The sequence below is a fragment of the Lycorma delicatula genome, chromosome 10 (genome assembly GCF_047948215.1).
Source record: "Lycorma delicatula isolate Av1 chromosome 10, ASM4794821v1, whole genome shotgun sequence".
NCBI classification, from domain to species: Eukaryota; Metazoa; Arthropoda; class Insecta; order Hemiptera; family Fulgoridae; genus Lycorma; species Lycorma delicatula.
This window is the reverse complement of record NC_134464.1, coordinates 87,667,249-87,685,564: the sequence shown is the minus strand read 5'-3', so window position 1 is coordinate 87,685,564 and position 18,316 is coordinate 87,667,249. Positions and strand designations below refer to the sequence as shown.

The 18,316-nt window shown below is 30.8% G+C and overlaps 1 protein-coding gene across 5 annotated transcripts in view; it reads left to right on the top strand.

Annotated features, from left to right (window-relative positions):
* LOC142331059 (uncharacterized) overlaps nt 1–18,316 on the top strand; it is a 174,113-nt gene that overhangs the window by 153,544 nt on the left and 2,253 nt on the right. For 3 of the 5 annotated variants that reach the window (XM_075376700.1, XM_075376699.1, XM_075376698.1), the window contains exon 12: nt 3,011–3,217. The exons of 1 other annotated variant lie outside the window; for it this stretch is intronic. In XM_075376700.1, coding sequence (XP_075232815.1) covers nt 3,011–3,217 — 207 coding nt within the window. Of the gene's footprint in view, nt 1–3,010; nt 3,218–10,607; nt 11,225–18,316 lie in introns of those variants that run through there. One more of the 5 variants, XM_075376701.1, reaches the window with a different exon arrangement.

Below are 18,316 nucleotides of genomic sequence, written 5' to 3'. Positions count from 1 at the left end.
GTTTTTTGGTTTACCTTTTGCCAATACTGTTCATCTTTTTTTCCTTTCTTTGGACCAATCCTGTTTTAGTTTGGGTTTTTCTTACGATTCTGCATTTTCCTGTCAATTAAGTCTTCAACTTTTAATTTTAGTTGTTCCAAATCTATTTTTGCTAATTTAAACCATACAGCTGAATCTCCAAAAAATGATTAAATACCTTCTTAGATAATTCTACAAATTAATCTTAATTTTCTTAACGAGTCTTTTTCTATGTTTTAATAAATTTTCTTATTTGAATATAATTTATATTTACTCTTTGTTCCGTTCCACGATGAGCCGGTTGGTGCTGCACTCTAGCATCTACTAGTGCTGGCCGGCGAGTTAATCTAATATGACCGTTCTACGTCGGAATCCCGCACAGTGCGGTCGTGTTTTGATTTCAGTCCAAGGGGACTCGTAGTTTTTTGATAATGTTCAAGTTCAATTACGATTAAGTTTAATAACTATAGTAATTCAATTAAAATGTCAAGGGCAACAAGAAATTAAATATAACGATTCAAGAAGAACAAAGCGTTGCTTCATTCCATCATCTACTATCTTATCAAAAAATACAGTTAACACTAGCTCTAAATTCTACCATAATTTGTTTTTGGTCGGGGGATTTTTTTGTTAAAACTTTTGGTTTTATCCTTTAAATTAGTTTAGTTCTTATGTTGCCAAAACATTTCGATGCGTACAAATATTCATGTTGAAATACTTATATAAATGTTTAAATAAAGTTTATTTATATTACCTCTTTCTTTCTCCATTTTTCTTTTCCTTCCTTTGATCGATGATTTTTCTAAACAATTTGATTTAATAATTTCATTCAAATTTATTGGCTTTTTTCCAATTTCTAATTTAATTGTTATCGGGGACATTTCCAATAATTCTTATAAATTCTAATTTTTTCGAAGGAGATTTGTGTAAACCTGTTTTCCTGGAGTTTTTACCCAAATGTAACATTTTCTATAGATTTATTCTTAATATTATTGTTCTTTTATTTTTATTTATTAATGATCATTTTCTAGGATCAAGTGTGTAAACGCACTTTTATTTAACAAACATCGGATGATGAAAAACGAGTCTGAGAAAAATTAAAACTTCATCGATTAAACACCAAATAACCTATTCCGATGTAAACCTCACTAAATTCAATTTAGATTAAAAGAAAATTATTCAAATTTTATAGTTACTTCTAACAAAAGTTCTACTATATACTTAAGGCCATTAACTGTTTTTCCGATTAAAAAGTAGCCATTTTTGATCTCATTTGTATTATATCTCTGCAATGTACATCTGTTCAAAAGATATCTGATTGTTCTTGGGGAGAGGAAGAAACTGGAATTAGACGCGGGGCTTAGCTTAGTCCCTGTACTTAACCTTACAATGAACGCGTGATGTTTTTTATGCGTTGTAGGTTAAATCATTTATAGTCTCATAATTATTTATATAATTGTGTAAATACGTGATAACAAATCGCGTTTAATAACACAAATTATTAAATTTTGCCAAAAGTACACCGATACTCATATCAAAGCTAAAACGTTTCAGCAAACATTCAATGACAAGGTTAGGTATGGGTTACACAAATAAAATAATAATTCAACCATTTTCGTTGAAAAACAGGAAAACAGGTAAGAGTAATTAGCTATAAAGCGATATTAAAATTGGTTTTCATGTGTTATCGTAGGAATGATAAATCATAAATAGTAGTCATTTAATAAAATATTTAAAGTTCTTCGTCTACTTTGTAAAGCTGTTTGCTATGATCGATAAAATTTATAGAAAATATAAAAATATAAAGTTCACATCGACGTCATCCCTGACCCGTTTCTGTACTTTTAGCTAAAAAAAGGAGGTTTTAATTAAAGATGAAATTTCTTAGATTTTTCAAGCACTTTTTTTCCAGAAAGAGATAGATACATTCTTTTAATTTTTCTATTACTTTCCCAAATTAAAAATTGTTTAAACGATTCTTGATTTTATAGTCGAGAAGATATAAAAACAGAAAGAACAGAAAAATTATTGTAATTCGAAATGCAACCTTCAGAATCGCTTTCAACAATGATAAAAATGCTCTGCTAAATGAATCAAGCTGCAAGGATAATACTAAGCAGTAGTTAAAAACTATAACCAAATGTATGACGGAGATTCATAGTTATAAACTCGAATTTTAAATAGAATTTGGGAATAAGATAATCTTTCTTATTCTAATTTTAAAATATTAACTTCAACTTACGCTCACAAAAATATTAAAATTCATTCCAAAAAAAAACTTGTATATATTTTTTAAAATGAAATTATTTTTCTTCATTAAAAAAATTAACGTGAACATTATTGCACATTTGTAGTGGCTAGTAATATTTAAATTTATCCTACCTAAGTCAAAAGGAAGAAGTATTTCGATCAGCCTCCACGATAATGTAAGTTAGATTTCTTTCCTCTCCGTTAAAAATTACAGAAAGCTTAAATTTCAAATAAATCAATATTATTATTGAAGTGTTATTACATATAACACCGGAAAAACTTTATTTGAAATTCTGTAAATTTTTTTAAGATGAAAATTTTGTAATCTTTTTAATAACAACTGACAAAATCGTTATATTTTTATATCTAAAAAATGTATTTTGTGTAAAAATAAAATTAAAAAAAGTTGCAACATATATTCTTGAAATAAATTTTTATAATTAAGATAAAATACAACTTTTTCATTCGATAAATGCGTTTCCATAAATATCTCACTCATTTTACGAACATCATGAAATTTTCCATCATATCATGCAATCAAATATTAATTTTCCATATCTTTAATAAAAAGTATATATATTGTATTCATTTAAATTATATTTAATTCTTTTTTAATACGTTATTTTTATTCAACGAGCTAAATAAATAACAAAAACCTGAAGTATTTCCTGAAGATATAACTTAAAATTAATGTAGTTGTACACAATAATTTAGAAGGAAATGTAAGTGAGTATATTTACAGTAACGGACCAGCTAGTGTTTTCACAATACAAAAATCATATGAAGAAGCAGAGAATGAAAAAGATGGCAACAATTTAATGGTAATAGATATCGAGCAGTTAACAGTGCGTTCTGGAAACGAATATTACAAAATTTTACATTTTAGTAATTCAGCATCGACTCCAACAATCACAGCTACATTAGTAAATGAAGAAAAAGTTCCTCAAAGGTAATAAAAAAAAAACATCTTAGTTTATAGAAATGTAATTCATTAAATAAATCCAATCAATCATTTGTATAAGCATAATATTAAGAAATAATTTTGATAATTGTAGGCTGTAGCATTTTGTAATAAAAATAAAATATTTTTTACATTGCTAATGTGTTGAATAAAATATTAAAAACATTGAATGTAGAATATAAATTCATTAAAAACATTACGTAACACAACATAAAACAGTATACACATGAATGTAGTTTACAGCGGTACTGTCTTGAAATATAACTTTAATAATTAATAACAGATATAATCAACGGAAAACAACAATCTCATTCAAAGAACTCAAAATGCTAATTTAACATCGTTTTTATTATTATTTTTTTTACAGTCGCATCGAAAATTAAAGTCATTACCGACTGGTAAAGATTTGTGTGTAAATGTACCGGTAAACGTATAGTCTCGGCTCAGACCGACCATTCCTGAGACGAGTAGTTAACTGAAACCCAACCGCTAAAGAACACCCGTATCCACGATGTATACTCATTACCATTAACATCGGCGGGTTGCGCGCGCAACATACAGTTCCCGCCATAGGATCTCAGTTCATACACATATATGTTCTCTCACTTACACATTGTTTAAAGCGTTAAGCAATGTTTTACCCGCTGCATAATTCCTGTGCAGTTCATAGCGTACGCGTACAGTGAATAGCGAAAGCAAGGCGCTGTTTTCGCGGTAACTTATACACTTTCACGCGGAGTAGGACAAACGGGTCAACCCACCGGGTCGGTCTAGCAGTGAACGCGTCTTCGCAAATCAGTTGATTTCGAAGTCGAGAGTTCTACGGTTCAAATCCTAGTAAAGGCAGTTACTTTTATGCGGATTTGAATACTAGATCGAGGATACCGGAATTCTTCGGCGGTTGGGTTACAATAAATCACACATCTCAGAAACGGTCGACCTGAGACTGTACAAGACTACACTTCACATATATTCATACATATCATCCTCATTCAATCTCTGAAGTAATACCTGACGGTGATTCCCGCAGGCTAAACAGGAAAAAAAGGAGAAATGGGTCATAGTGAGGGCGACAAGGCAAGTAGATGCTATCGGTGGCCAATATAAATGGAAAGAAGTATAGCATGCAAATTTGTCTAAAAGAAACTGTCTTAACGGAAATGAATATTGTAGCGTAGGAAACATGACATGTATGATGACCAGCATCTGAAACCCGAACACCCGTATGAAAGACGGAGACACTCCATCAAGGAGATCAGCGGAACTGAAATTCCTGATTTAAAAAAGGTTAAAATTACGAGACTATAAGTTAAATTACGGTAATTTAAACCTTTTTTAAAATCGGAAATTTTTTAATTCTTGAAGAATCAATTTCGCCTATCTCCGTGGCGGAGTGTCTCATCCCTTCACACAGGGGTCCCGGGTTTCTAATCCCGGTCAATCGTGAAATTTTTCATACGCTACAAAATTCCATTTCCATATTCCCACGTATAAAATTGTCAAACGGTGAATTAATTCATCAAGCAAAAAAAAAATAAGCTTATAATCGTTTTTACTATTACACTTTTTATTATTTAATAACGTTAGGAAAACAATCTACAAGATCTTTGCAAATATTCTCTATTTGATTTTTCACATTTTTTTTAAATAGATTCTCTTCTAAAGTTTTCCATCTTATTTTTCGCCCTCATTTTAATAGATTCTTCCCCTTATCATTTACTTAAGTGTTTTTCACCCTTCAAAAAAGGAAGATATGTATTCAAACCAGTACATTTTTCATTATGTTTGTTCGCGCATAACTTTTTTCCTATTAATCCGATCGAAATAAATCTTGTTGCAATCGACGCAACTGCTTTTCGCGGTGGTATCATTAAGTTGAAAAAGATTTTTAGACGCAAAAAATCAGTCTGAGAATTGACAAAAAAAATTTTATCGCCGTCCGGCGGATAGGTAGGGACAGTGGGAGTCCTGGGAAAAGGCAGGTAATGTGAGTTTCTGCTCAAGATATTTAGCACCGTTAATACAATCGAGATATCTCGTCTTAAACTTTTCAGATCCAACATACAACAAAGATAGGGACAATCAGAATCTTATAATCCTATATACGTATTTCATATTACACGGTCTATATGTCGGTTCCATTATTTTTAAATAACTAAGAAATTCTCTTCTATAATTTTCCACTTATTCTTTCTTTTTTTCTTTTTGAGAGACTCTCTTTATATTAATTATCCGTAACTCGATAACAAAGCATTTTCGGACATATGTTTATATGAATTTGTTTCCTTATTTCAAGTTCTAGAATTAGTTCCTAAATTACGTGCCTTTTCTCTTGAATCACTCTGTATATTACTCATCCGAATTTTTTTAAATTTAAATTTAAGTTTTTTTTAAAAATCTTTTTTATTTTATTACGCAGGCTACTCTGTTACAATTGTTATAATTTCCCTGACGAGACCCAAAGTAATTATGTTGCTAAAATGAGAGGGGTGGAAAAATGAGAGGAATATTGAATGCGAGAACGATGATTTTAATTAGGATTCTAAAATGAGTCTTAAACTCGGTGATGATGGTGGTTGTAGCGATGATTTTTAATAAATAAACGGTACAATTTTCAATTGTAACTATTAATTTATTCCTTTTTTGTAACAGTCCCGTAAAATTTCCAATTTTGCGCTAACTCATTTTTACATACGCCGAATGATTCGAATGAAAATTCCAATATTTTAAGGATTACTCGTGTACTTGAAACGGCTTTTTAAAATTAACAATTCTCGTAACCGACAAAATGTAATTCGATGCGAAATTACTTTATTGTTTTATTTTAAAATGCACTCAAATTACTCAGTTCATGTAAAAATTAAAAAGCATAAATATGAAATGATACAGAAAAATATTCTGAATGACGAAAATTAAACGTAAAAGAAATGTTAAATAGGAGTTGAAATTTTTGATGGAAAAGTTTACGTATTGATGCTTCTATCTATAACATTAAATCTTAATTATAAAATACCAAAGCAGGGGTAACTATAATAATGTGTACAGTTTTGTTTTGTATTACGTAGTTTTATCAGAATTTTTAAATTTTATACTTAAAAGGTAAACCTTGTAATTAACAGGTGTCAGTATTTAAAAAAAATAACATATACAAAGAAGGAGGAAACAAGTTACGGTGCTAATCTATTTATATATTTATAACTTAGGCATATTTCATCACAAATTATTTAATGCCACATGCGCTTCGATGGGCTGGCTTACGAATAGGCAATATTATGTTCAGATCAGTGAAAAAGGCAAAAAAGAAATCATTTCCTTTTTTCTTCACTCCTCAAATTCCCCAAAGAAGTCTGATATGGAATGTTTGTTGTCCTAGATTATGGTTATATCGTTTTTTTAATTTGACATTTAGTCACCTGTTAGGTTGCTTCCAATTTTCATAATACAAAGCTTTTAATATATATGTAAACAATTCTAAACAATATCAGTATAAATAAAAATTTTCGATATTTAATATGCTACTTCATTTTTTTTTATACTGCTGAATCTCGTGTGTAAATGTTTACATTTGCAATATCCGCTCCTGAAATAGCTAAAACATCAGTTTTATTGAAATGAATAATTTTGTTGCGTTTTTTAAAGATTAAAAATTATTTTACTCGCAAGTAACTAAATATACCATCTCACAATAGTAGATCCCACTATATAATGGTCTACTATATAATGGGATTCTAACTGAACAATCCTCACTCTACATAACTGCGGAAATAGGAAAGAATGCTCCTAAAAAAGCTTGACACCGTTTTCAAGTGGTTCTTTATTTTATAAAGAGAGCCATCAACTTTTTAAGCAATATAAACGAATTGTATAAACGTTTCAGATACCGACACAAGGATAAAAAAAAAAAACAAATTTAAAATTTAAAGAAATATCCTATCTCGCTTTGTTGTCCATCGGTTTTCTAAATAGAATATTTTTTTGTGTTTAAATACGTAGAATAGGATTAGATCTCCGTGATAAAATGATAGTTTCTCAACCTTTCCTTTTGAAGGACTCCAAATCAAATCCTTGTCAGGCTTGACAATTTCTAATGCAGCACAAAATTTCTATTCCATATTCCCAATAATATTTTGAGGTTGTGGAATGGATTTTATTTATCGGTTCTTCATCGTAGTTTATCTCATCGGTCGACTAAAAAGTTTAAATAAATAGAATGAGTTCTTAGATTATGCATCAATAATACGTTATATTATTTATTTTCTTTTATTTGCTATAAATAATATTTTAATATTAAAACTCAAGGCTAGGTGAAAGACACTGCTTAGATTATGGGAATGTTAAATGCCATAACCGTTTTAAGAATCCAAACACGTGTTACAAATCACACTTGAAAACTCCATTTCCAAGATTAACAAACGTTCCACATCGCGTTAAATATCAAAAGCGAGAAGTGAAGTGATTTCCCATTTTCTTCTTCTCTAAGCTAAACTATTTAGTTATACAAATAACATTCACTCCATTCGACAGAGGAATTTTCTGTACAATAAACATAACTACTTTCAAATAAAACGACCTTGATTGGTAAAACAATAGAGCCTCAGGTGCGTCATAGCTATAAGAAAGTCTGGCACAAATCAAGTGTAAAGCTACAAATTAAATGCGTAAATCCTGTTTATGAAATAATAATCACGTTTACTGCTTTAACTCAGCAGAAGTGATTTTCCAAAATTAAGAATAGCAACTTTAAAATAGACTGATTTTTCTTTCGTCCAATAAGTACAGGTTACATAAATTTTTTTTTTTTAATTTTTAAGGAAAAATCCTTAGAAGGAACTATTTTATTTACTTTTAGAACTTGTATGACCGGTCATTTTATTAAACAATGTAAATTTTTCTAAGAATATTTTTTTTTCAAACTTGTTGAAGAAATCAGAAATAAAAAATATATATATATATACAACTTCAGAAAATCAGAATTTTATTGAGGAAAATACTATCAGTATATTACTAAAATATTCGTAAAAAAAAAAAAAATTATATTGAGTGTTAAAAACGTCTGTCCACAGTATATTTATTCTGATATAATAATCATCACGTCACTGAAGTAACATTAATTACATTTAATAGTACCATTCTAACCCACCGGATTGGTCTAGGGGTGAACGCGTCTTCCCAAATCAGCTGATTTGGTCGAGAGTTCCAACGTTCAAGTCCTAATAAAGCCAGTTATTTTTACACGGATTTGAATACTAGATCGTGGATACCGGTGTTCCTTGGCGGTCGGGTTTCAATTAACCACACATCTCAGGAACGGTCGAACTGAGAATGTACACAACTACACTTCATTTACACTCATACATATCATCCTCATTCATCCTCTGAAGAATTATCTAAACGGTAGTTACCGGAGGCTAAACAGGAAAAAGAAAAAAAGTAGTAGCATTCTGTCACTTGTGCCCAATACAAATTAAAATGTAATGTAAATTACCATACAGTATTACGCAACCTGATATGCGACACTGAAAACATTACGCACCATTTATCAAGTATCTCACACCAAACCACTTCCGGCTGTTTCCCATAGCCTTCTTTACTGATTCGAATAGTATTGTACAAGAATATGCGAAACCCGCCGAAGTTTAGATAATAATTAGCCCCACGAGTGAGATTTTCATTAAGTTCACTATAAATTTTGACATTAGGTAATAGATATCATTACTCTAAGAGAAAAGAACAATGACAAATCCTGCTAATACTTTTTAAGTATTTTATATGCGTAAAACCTTCAAGCAAGACGAATATATATTACAAATCAATAAAATTTTAAAAAGTTTTGTCTTTGACAAAAGAATTGAAAAGAAGTTATTGAAAATTGTGAGCATTTTCATTATAATTGAATTTTTTTTATAAAAAAATTTAGTTCTAAATACAGTATAATGTTTAATATAACGCATGTAAGTTAGAATATTATTATCATATAAGATAAGATATTACAATCATGTGATCATCGATATTGATGTGGTCGAAAAATATTCAGTTATTTTGAGAAAACCCCAAAATGAAAAATTATTTAAAAGCATAAATTTTACCTTATTATAATCGTGGATAAAGCAGATAAATGATATATTTTATCGTAGTTTATTCTGTCATTTACACTTTCTTACGTTTTAAAACATTTTATTCGTTATTAATTCAAGATATTTATGAAAATATGCGATGCATAAATCTTTATCGATTAAAGTAATATCGTAATTCGTAATTTTGTTTAATAATTTTTAAAAGTATTTAATGTTTATTATAACAACTTTACTTAACTTATAGATAAAAATGCGTGGATATTATTGAAATATACTTTCCGATCGGAAATAACATTTTATATTCGTTAATTTTAATCGATATAATACGCAGAAAATTGTTATCCAGGCAAAAAAAAAGCCGAAAAATATATTATGGAACTTTTCAGTAGTTAGTCAATATGGCGTAGCAACATTTTATATTTTATTATATAATAAATAAAATTAAATACGTGTTTTAAATAAAAGACCTAAATTGTACGTTACAGCTACTTGTGTCTATCAAAATGATTGACTGAAGTCCACTTTGACAACGAAATTTAAAAATAACACGCAGCATAAACAATGCAGTAAAACTCATACGTAAATGTGTTATTAAAAGAAAAAGTAAAAAGAAACATGTTCTGACTTCATCAGTACATTATGTTTATGAAATTTATGCGATGGAAATCTAAAATTTTAAATTTATACAGTAAAGCTTTTCTAGTGCATATTTTTTATTTTATTTTATGATAAATGTTATTAATATTATTGAATTACGTAAAAAATTGTCTACATTAATCGGTTATTGGAAAAAATCCAGAAATGAGAAAGTACTGTATAAAAAAATACATGTTAGTCTACTAATGATGATTAAATATTCAAAATCCACTCAAGTTAAGATTTACTTTTTAATTTAATTAATCTTTCATTAGTTAAATTTTTTAAAGAGGATATTAAATTTCAATCTATTTATTACTTTTAAATAATAATAATAATAATAGCACAAATAATGAATATACAAACATTAATAGTTATATAATAGAGTGATAAAAATCAATATCAAATCAGACTCATTACATATGATGGCGTTCGTTACTAAGGTAACTAATGGTTACGTCTAACGATCATAACTCTTACATCACATATAATTAATTTTAATTTTTTATCATTTATTTATAAATAAATTAATAAATATAATTAAATAATTTAATAATAAATAAATTTTAATAATACTTTACATATTATATCATATGTTACATCGTAATTTATGTTATATAATTTCATAATTATATCTTTCTTATATGTTTGTGTGTTATGTTATATAGCATACTATCTACAAGCAGGAGAAATTCTATCTCTTCGAGTAGAAAGGATGGAAGTTCTCTTGGTAGTACTGGAGATTTAAATGAAAATAGCGAAAACAGAAGGAAATCTGTTACATTTAGTGAGATTATAGAACTTTACCACGGTTAAAAAATCGACCATCAACCGGTTTGAGGGCTTTGTGTTTCATCTTCGTGTACGAATCATTACCATCATCATCATCATCATCATCATCATCATCATGATCATCGTCATTTTTATCATCATACATAATCGATTTTATCGACACGAATATCGATGACAGTAATTAACAAATCATTACTAAGTGATATTTTAATTTGAAAAACTTATTCTAAGTATATTTTTGTCTTTTATTTATACAAGAACAGTGTTTTATGTGAATATCATATTGATGTTGCAACTTTTTACTTGTAAAATAAAATTTGATAATAATGTGTAAAAATAATAAACTTAGTTTTAAAAACATTTATTTTTATATTATCGGTAGTAAAATGTTAGCGGGTAATTGTTTATTAAATTAAGACAATCTTAAGAAAATATTGATAAAATATAATAGGGTTATTATTATTTTTATAATTTTTACTATTAAATTTTTTAGAAATAAGAGGAATTTTTATTATATAAACCAAAGACTGTCTTAACGCAATATTTAGGAATTATGTGTACATTAAAAAAAAATATGAATATTTCGTAATATTTTCAACAAATCATTTACAAAAGTAGTTATATATACATATATATTTAAAAGAAAGCATAAAGTTTCTTCTACAAAGATTTGAGAAACACACTTTAGAGATAATTTAACGTTATAGATTATCTTGCAGTGTTACGTATTGTAATGTTTATAAAATAATATAATGGTATAAACAAAACAAAAAAATTCTGTTCAAATCTCCTATATTAAATAGATTTTTTGTAAAAAAAAAATCGTTTAATCTAAATACCATTAGCTTTAATCGTTTTATAGAACGGTTTAGACATTAAAAAAAAATGTATTTAAACATTTAAATCAAACGCTATGAATAAATAAATGGTGATCTATCACTTCAATGCTTACCGCTAGAATTTCAAGTAGAGTGCCGTCAGGAAGGGCAGTAAATGTGGAAGTAAAACCCATTTCCACACCGGCTAAGCCCAGAAAAGCTGGGAAGAATCAATGAAAAGGTAATAAATTAACTATATGTATATTTCAGCCGCTTTTATAAATTGGAACAAACAAAAACACTGAAAAATTTTGACTTTTTATTAACGATATTTTGTAATTTTAAATGAAAAAAGTTTTGGTTGATATATAAATCTGGCATCCAATCGATAAATTCGATTTTGTTTAGATTTTCTTATAATATCCAAAGCAAAATTGAGATAAAGTCACAAAAAAATTAGTACAGAGTGAACATAAATTATTCAGCGCATTTTAGCGGTTAATAAAAAATGAACAAAGCAATTTAGCCCGCGTTAACATTTCGAAACATTAATGTAGGTGTTAGAGCTAATAAGACCTTCAACGAACGTGCGTACTATGATTTGATGAAAGCGGATCTGTTATTACGGCTCGTAAAAATTTCGTTTAGAGTACGGCGGTGATCCTCCTAATAAAAACACTATTAAACCTTAGTATCAACAGTTTAAGGATACAGGAAGTTTAGTAAACAAAAAAGGTGTTGGCAGACCTTCCGTCTCCGAGAAAGTTATAGATCGAATAAGAGAAACTTTTCAGAATCCCGGGTAAATCGACTCGTCGTACGAGTTTAGAACTGGTAATACCGCACTCGACAATCGTGAAATTTTTAAATAAGCGCCTAAAACTTCACGCATACAAAATTCAGTCGGCAAACAGATGCCGTTAGCTAACACAACATAGTTTGATGTGCGTTGACTGCCTATAAAATTATCGAACCGTTCTTGTTCGCCCAGCCAACGGTTACTAACATTTAATTATCTAGATATGTGAACATCAGGAACCCAAAGTTTACTTCCAACAAGATGCACGTAAGGAACTGCCTACCGAAAAATTTCCTTAACGTTGGATTGGCCATCTCGGTCCTAACTGGCCACCAAGATCCCCGACGTTACGCCACTCTATTTCTTTCTTTGGAGGTTTATCAAAGACAGGGTATATGCAATGAAGGTTGTAATTAATGGAATAACTTCAGATATTCTTCGTAATGTATATCATTAAACTGAATATCGACTACACAAAAGGCGCTTATGAGGAATTTGTCTGAAGTAAGTAATGTTGAAATGCCCTGTTCAACGATAACATCCATGTACATTGCATTGCTGTTTTTTTATTAATACCTAAAATGAACTGAATAATTTATCATCTCTTTGTATTTTAAACTTTACTTAAATAACGTAAGTGCAAGACATTATTATACTTTGACGGCAACGCTCATCGTTTAAAAATAATGTTTATTAATTATGCAATAAATAATAATTATTATAAAGAATAATTATTATAAAGAAGACAAAATGAAGTATTGTAAGTAAAATATGTACCTTATTCATAATTATTAGCGGTTTAATTAATTTTGTAAAACCGCTAAATCAAAGCCAATAAAAGAAACCCATCTAATTTTCCCCTACTCTTTATCACTGAAATCCCAACCGCATCATACTCCCTCCGACTTTTCTTTCTTCAAAATATGCCCACTCATCACTCTCTTTGCTACTTTCTCTTAATATAACACTACTTCAAACGATTAAAAAAAAGGTACATTACAGCAATCGAACAAAAAAGATGAAAATCACTTTTTTACCGATTTTTGGAAAACTGACTTAATACTCTCGGTCGCTTGGTGTAAGCGGGGTGAAAATGAATTTTCTTTACGTTTTGAGGAAAGAGAAGTGCAAATGTACCATTCATTTAAATTGGAGTTTCCTTATATAGGAGCCTATGTATAAAATTTTGTGGCTCTAAAATCTCCAAAACTATTATTAGATCGATTTCATTGAAATTTAGAAATGCTGCAGTAGTGTATCTGAAGTTGTGCGTGTAAAAATTTGATGAGGATCGGTCGAGTCTCCTTGAGTTACGCTCAATTTAAGGTCGAAAACAATTTGATATTAGACTGTGGAGCGGTATATTTTTCATACGCGCTTATGCAGCGAGTCGCAGTGGTGAATTGAAACTTTGTAGGCTCTTATTAGTTGTTAATCGAACTTACGTAGCGCGTTTTATCCTGAAAATCGGTGCATTTCTGACTGCGAAATGGTGTAGGCATCGGAAACAAAAAAGTCGATCTTTTGCAGAACCGCAGTAGAGTATTTTCAATTTTAATCAAAGTGTGTGCATGTGCGCGTGTGCGTAATTATAGCACAGTTTTTATAATTGTCGACGCAAATTAAACAGAATAAAAAAATTATTTAGCATAATTTGAAACTCTAATCTTGTCGAGATTTGTTTTTTTTTTTACAAAAATAGTAATATATAAATAATAAATCCTTTATATCAAAACGAGCAGACCTAATAAATTACAATGGTGAATTACGACACCGATCTGATTACAAATAATTTTATCAATACGTTATTTTATACATTAATTATTTTAATAATTGATTCTATTTTTATAGTTATTTTATTAATTTTTTTTTCTTTAATACGCCTTTCATATTTTGAATGTAAATTACGTCAAAATACTCAGAAGAAGAATAATAACCTTAAGATAATATTTAGATCTATCTATTTGTTAATTGAAATTTACTTGTATTAAAATTACAACCGGTATAAAATTTTCATAAATCTACCATATCGGGCTTTGCAAAAGTCTTATAATGCTAAATTAATTTAATATTAGATTAAAACTAGTTCTTTAAAATTCTCAGAAAAATTGGCAGAATTAGAGTTTGGATTTATTTATTCCATAAAACAATATCTTTAATAAAATTACTTAATGGTAATGGAAGAAATTCATTCAAAAAAAAATAAAAATAAAATAAATTAACAAAATTTAAAAAAAGAAAGGGAAAATAAAATTTAATAGAATAAACACGCCAAATGTACTTTATTTAATTTTGTTTTTTTAAATTATACTTTTTTAATTTTTAAGCTTAATGAAAAATGATAAGTTATAAAAAAATTGTTTAAATTATTTATTTTTAATACATATTCAAATAAAAAAATATACTTAGTGCAAATTACAAAAAAAAAAAAAACCTAGTAAAAGTTTAAATGCAGTAGTCTTTTCACATTGCAACACAACAAAAATATTAAGTAAAATACAATTAAGATTATAAGAAAATTAACATTTAAGTAAAATACAATTAGGCACAAATTTCGTAGAGTACATATAAGTTCGTTAAGTGCAACAGATAAGTACAAATTTCGTACTTACCTGAACTATAAGGTACGCATTTGTGAAGCAACTGTACAACAGACGGCTGAAATTCCTGTTATTTTTAATTGAAATTTCTCTTTATTTCCATCTTAATTTATTTAAATTCTCTCTTTTAAATTTAAATTATACAATTGTTTTACACATCTGTACTTTCCCCGCGCTCCGGAGCCAGATACGCAAGTAGGCATAAATTCAGTTCCGGAGGGACCTCAACCTACCTCAAACTACATCGGCAGCAGCCGGAACTCGGTCTTTTTGCATGCCATGCCTCAAGTGAAAGGAACTCCCCATCGGGATGTCTTGACGCCTACCCTCTAATAAGGAACCTCCAAAGGGATCCCCACCGGTACTGCGGTCTTACAATCCCCACAATAGCATCTCAAATGAGTCCCTACCCGATCATTGAATGGCCACTTCTATATCTGCCATTACAGAACTTAGCCCTGTGGCCTGGACTCCAGCATCTAAAGCAGGTTCATCGGAGGCACACTTCGTCACCCGACAAAATGCCGCTTCCCTACTAGTATACTAAACGGTGCGCCTACAAATCTCTCCGATTCGCCCAGACGGTTCGTACAAACAGACCGGTCGACTCTGTCCATCATTCAGCACTTGGGGAATTGATCTGCAGATGACAGAGTCCGTTCCACGATCCCCTACCGTCGAGTCTACTACTAAAACGTAATCCGTCCTTCCAAGATCTATCTTACACGCATCATCCCCGACAGATAGATCGCGGGTAGTCGATCGCTCAACAAGGACCTGACCCAACCTCAGTCTAGCCCGGCGCGAACCAGGTCTTGAATCTACGGAGCCCTGCGGAACATCATAGCGTTTTGAGGGTTGTTGACTCCAACCACCGTATCAATAATCCAACACCTTCTTCTAATTCTGTAGCATCTTCTGCTGGGACTGAAGATTGGAAGACGTCTTCAGACCAGCCCCTCAAAACCAGCGATGTCCATGATGGTGAAGTAAGTCTGCGTGGTCGCATCTACCAAGTCCAGTAGTGCAGGCCGTCTCGCCTGAGGCCCCACAGTTGTATCGTCAAGCACGTCTTTAAACATTTTCACCATACGGGCAATACCTTCAATACTGCGGGACATTTCTTTATTTCCAGCTTAGTGTTCGCGTTTTGGCGGACAAGTAAATTCTTTGACATAACCCATAAGTGTTTGGCGTTTAACACTCTCGTGTTAAACACCAAACCGAAAAAACACTTTTTTCGCCTCCGAAGGTCCGCGCTTCCACCACCCACCGATTTCGATTCCGGTGGCTCCCCCTCTTCAATGCGGGAGACAGAACCACGTTTGAGATCGGAGGCGTTCTTCCAGGAGGACAGGGAACTCCTATTGCCGGCCTTAGATTTTTTCTTCTCTTCTGTTCAGGGGGGGGAGAAAGCCGCAGTCTGCGTTTCCCCACAGTCCTCCAGTCCTCGAAAGTCTCGGTTCATCGTCCTCAATGTTGTCACCCAACTTCATTGGTACGGGCGGAAAATCTCTCTCAAGGGCTGCACTACTCGAGACACTCGCAGAGGCCAGAACCGGTGGGTCGACAGCCCTCTGCCGTCGTCGAGCCGATGCCTCTCCTCTTTTTCCTCTCCTCTTTTCGCCTGCTCATCAGCCGATCTGCACGTCGTTCTGTTATCATCTCCGCTAGGCTTTCACAGCCACTACTGTTGGAGAGGACTTCCCGCACCTGGACACGAGAAGCTCCCCTTCTGGGAAACCGTCGTCCAACTACCGAAGAAAATCCCTCCTCATCGGATGGAATGGTACCCTCTGACCGTTCTGGGTCGGTCATTATTCCAACAACAAAAGCAAATTAAAAGAAACCAAATAAAAACGAAAATCAACAGTAAATAATTTCAAAAAGTAATTAATTCGACACACGTCGATGTAAACGACTAAAAAAATCAAACAGCTGTGTAACTAACTAGGTAAATAAGCCCCCTAGTTACCGTAGGCTAGTCTATTTTTTTCCGCTTAACCATCTCATCGATTTGTAGTGTGTGTAAAAATGTCATGCCTGACCGGGATTCGAACCCGGGACCTCCGATGAAAGGCCGAAATGTTACCACTCACGCCACGGAGGCTAGTGTACTCAAAATAAACTTTTAAACAATAAGATAACACAACAAAAACTGAAAATTAACTTCAAAAACACGTAAAGTAATGTAAAATAACAGAACAAATAATAAACGCACGACCAAATAAACGTACTACGGAATTCAGTTTAACGTGTCGCAAAATTAAAAAACGAAAACTCAACAAAACTACTAAAAACATCACTGAACAACTAAAAACGAACAACAAAACGAAAAAGTAACAAAATTATTGTCGAAAACCGCAATAATAGCCACGAATATTCGGAGCAAGAAAAACGTAACCGCAGTTATCAAGAGTTGAACCTAACCTCTATTTAATTTTGGTTGTCTGTTTATAGTATACTAAATTACAAAAACATTGGCATTTAAAGTCGTAACGTATTGTTAAAACCCACTGAAACTTTCTACCTTACTGGATAAAAAAAAAAAAAAAATTTTCTTTTAATGGTTATCATACGAATTAGACAACTGGAAAATGTTTTTCTAATTTATCGACAAATCTGTTCTTAACTGTTTTTAAATATTAATATTTAATGTAGTTCCTTACTTATATTTTGTGATACCTCTTATAATGTTTGTTATATAACGTCGAACATTAGAGTCCGATGTACGCAACTAAGTCAATTTAAATATTATTTGAACAAATACAAGAAGAAAATATTCCCAGAAATAAACTCCAGGTTGATAATATTTAATTATTACTGACAAAATAAAGAAAGGAAAACGGTTTAAGAAAAAAAATAATAATATAAAATTAACCCAGAATTTGCAAGAAAAAAATATATTAAATAAAATTTAATACGTAATTAATAAATATATAAAGGAATTATATTAGTTAATTATAAGAAATTAGAGAAAGTACGATGTAATTTGTCCAGTGATATTTTAAATTAAATACAGAAGAAGAAATATTAGATTTCGAAGGAAAAAGTATTGAGAACAGAAATTACCCGTGGAGAAAAATAAGAATTTTAGGATTATTTTAATGAAATAGTTGCCAAACGAAAGCAAAAAATGATTGCGAAAGCAAAGAATGATATGAACTTTTTTTTTGTCTTCAGCCATTTGACTGGTTTGATGCAGCTCTCCAAGATTCCCTATCTAGTTCTAGTCGTTTCATTTCAGTATACCCTCTACATCCTAGATCCCTAACAATTTGTTTTACATATTCCAAACGTGGCCTGCCTACACAATTTTTCCCTTCTACCTGTCCTTCCAATATTAAAGCTACTATTCCAGGATGCCT